We start from the raw sequence: 3,040 nt of genomic DNA on the forward strand, positions 1-3,040 counted from the left end.
GCAGTTTCTTTTTTTTAAAAAAAATCGCAAACATTGTTCCTTTACTTACAGACAAAATGTTACATGATTGGCTGCTATGTGTATATTCAATTATGTACAAAAAGGTACAGGATTAGCAGGACTGGGGCACAAGCAGAAATCCCTTCAGGGCAAATGTAGCCGAACGAAATGCTAACTGACTTGGCTTTTTTTTTTTTTTTTTTTTTTTTTTTTTTTTTTTTTTTTTAGCTTTGCTCACCACAAACAGATGTCCTGCCCTCTCTCTTTTTTTCCTTGAAAGAAAAAGTCACTGATTTCTCCCACCTACCACTTCTTCATTCTTTTTGTGTGTTTAAACTTCATTTACAGAAAGCCTACTTATGCAATAATCAGCAAGTAGAAAAACTTCACCTGTAAATACAAAGTAGAAATGTTATTTCACAGCGAGAGGCTGCAGCATTGCTGTCTCCAGATCTCAGTGGAGAAGGTGTGCGTGTGTCTATTGGTGGAGGTGTCAAACGCCACGTTAATTCCAGATTCTGAGAAAGCTGTCCCAAGATCCTGTAGCTACTGCCATGCCGTCGTCAGTCACCCCTAGGCAGCTGACTCGGTTGTCGTGACCAGCAAGAACACCTGAAGGGTCAAAGAGCACCGCACTTAATCAAACGGCCCTCAACAATCTCCTTTTAAGAAACAAGAGTCACCATATTCTCATGTTCTCAAATGCATTTATATCTCCGTTTTCAGAAGTACGTTCTCACATAAAATGCCTTAACAACAGGACAGGGAATGGATTGAAGTACCCAAAAAAAAAAAAATCTACACAAGAACAGTTGACTTCAGTTGTGAAAATCGAGGCAAGATTGAAACACTTCTGTAACAAATGTGTAACTTTTTTTCTTTTAAAAAAAGTAATGGTTGCCCCTGGCCCAGGGGTAGGCAACCTTGGCTCTTTTATGACTCTTTGAAGTCCACAAGTCATAAAAGAGCCAAGGTTGCCTACCCCTGCCCGTCATGTCAGACTCTAGGGGGTGATGCTCATCTGTTTCCTAGCTAAGGAACCAGCATTGTCTGAAGACATTTCTGTGGTCATGTGGCCAGCAAGTCTATACACCAGCGGTTCTCAACCTATGGGTCGCGACCCCATTTGGGGTCGATCGACCATTTCACAGGGGTCGCCAAGCAAGGCTGTCCGCCATTTTTTTCCCCTTTTCCGGCGGGTGCCTTACCTCCCTTGGGCTGGGCCAGCTGGTGGTCGGCCTGCTCCGTCTCTGCCGCTTGCCAGCTACGCCTCGGCTGGCGCAGGGGACGGAACCACGCATGCGCGGCGCTCCCGGGCAGGGAAAGTCCTCGACTTACGACCGGTTGGGTAGTCCTCGACTTACGACCAGTTTAGTCCTCGACTTACGACCGGTTGGGGGGGTCGCGGCATTAAAAAGGTTGAGAACCACTGCTATACACTGAGGCACAGGGAGCACTGTTAGCTTCCCACCAAGGTTGTACCTATTTATCTACTTGATTCTGCATGCTTTCAAGCTGCTAGATGGGCAGGAGCTGGGGCAAGTAACAGGAGCTCATTGTGTTCTGGTCTTCAACCTGGACTGTCCGCTTTCCAGCTGACAAACTCAGCACCTTTAACCGCTGAGCCATCACATTCTCCTTTTTATATATATAAAAAAACCTGCACTAAAGATGCCAAGTATACATAAATAGAAGGGACTTCCAGAGGGGAAGGGCCATGATTGGATAACTTCTGAGGCATACTGATCAACCCAGCTATACTTAAAGACCACTCTTCAAGAAAACTGTTAACAGTTATGGCTTTGAGATCAAAAACCAGGACTCAGCTTAACGATGAATTTGTGTGCCACATAACTGGCATCCCATGGAACAGTCACAAGCGAGAGGTTAATGCACTTAAATCTGGCTCCTATTAAACCTATCAGCTTTCACTCACCTGCACGTTCGCCCTTCAGGGTATCCCAAACATTGCAGTTGAAATCGTCGTAGCCTGCCAAAAAGAGACGTCCGCTCTTTGAGAAAGCTACAGAGGTGATCCCACAGATGATGTTATCGTGAGAATATAACATGAGCTCCTGGTCTGCACGAAGATCAAAGAGTCGACAGGTAGCATCATCTGAACCAGTGGCAAAGGCATGGCCGCTTGGGAAGAACTGTGAAATGCAACAAGAAAATGCAGACAGAGGAGGGGAAAACAGGGAGAAAGCAGGGAGAAGGAAAGAGGTTGATTCTGGAATCATATGCTAACATTCGAAGTTCACTTACTAATATCTGTAATAATAATAAAAATAATAATAATAAAAATAATAATAATAATAATAATAATAATAATAAAGTTGGAAGGGACCTTGGAGGTCATCTAGTCCAACCCCCTGCTCAGGCAGGAAACTCTATACCATTTCGGACAGATGGCTGTCCAGTCTCTTCTTAAAAACTTCCAGTTTTGGAGCATTCACCGCTTCTGGAGGCAGGTTGTTCCACTGGTTAATTGTTCTCACTGTCAGGAAGTTTCTCCTTAGTTCTAGGTTGCTTCTCTCCTTGATTAGTTTCCATCTGTTGCTTCTTGTCCTGCCTTCAGGCGCCTTGGAAAATAGCTTGACTCCCTCTTCTTTGGGGCAGCCCCTGAGATATTGGAACACTGCTATCATGTCCCCCCTCGTCCTTCTCTTCGTTAAACTAGACATTCCCAATTCCAGCAACCGTTCCTTATATGTTTTAGCCTCCAGTCCCCTGATCATCTTTGTTGCTCTTCTCTGCACTCTTTCTAGAGTCACAACATCTTTGCTCAAAATAAGATTAGAACAGCACCTTGCATGATACTTGAAGCTTTAAATCTGCCTGAAATCTTAATGTACTTAAACATTTGCGAAGTCCTTTATTCTTCACCAGCAAATTAAGACAGTTCTCTCAAATAACAGAACAATTAACCATCTAAAACAGAGTTTCCCAACCTTGGCCACTCGAAGCTGGGTGGACGTCAACTCCCAGAATTCCCCAGTCAGGAAGGAATTCTGGGAGTTGAAGTCCACACAGCTTCAAG

General features: G+C 44.3%; 1 protein-coding gene across 1 annotated transcript; it reads right to left on the bottom strand.

The window, feature by feature from the left end:
- Positions 1–225: 225 nt before the first annotated feature.
- On the bottom strand, positions 226–2,153 carry LOC107301855 (guanine nucleotide-binding protein subunit beta-4; the record flags this gene model as incomplete). Its single annotated transcript, XM_015831025.2, is given in 2 exon segments — positions 226–612; positions 1,937–2,153. Coding segments are annotated over 2 exon segments (324 nt in total), but the record flags the coding sequence as incomplete, so codon positions are not given.
- Positions 2,154–3,040: the final 887 nt, after the last annotated feature.

Source organism: Protobothrops mucrosquamatus, unplaced genomic scaffold (genome assembly GCF_001527695.2).
Source record: "Protobothrops mucrosquamatus isolate PMUCROS unplaced genomic scaffold, P.Mucros_1.0 scaffold18295, whole genome shotgun sequence".
In the NCBI taxonomy this organism is placed as follows: domain Eukaryota; kingdom Metazoa; phylum Chordata; class Lepidosauria; order Squamata; family Viperidae; genus Protobothrops; species Protobothrops mucrosquamatus.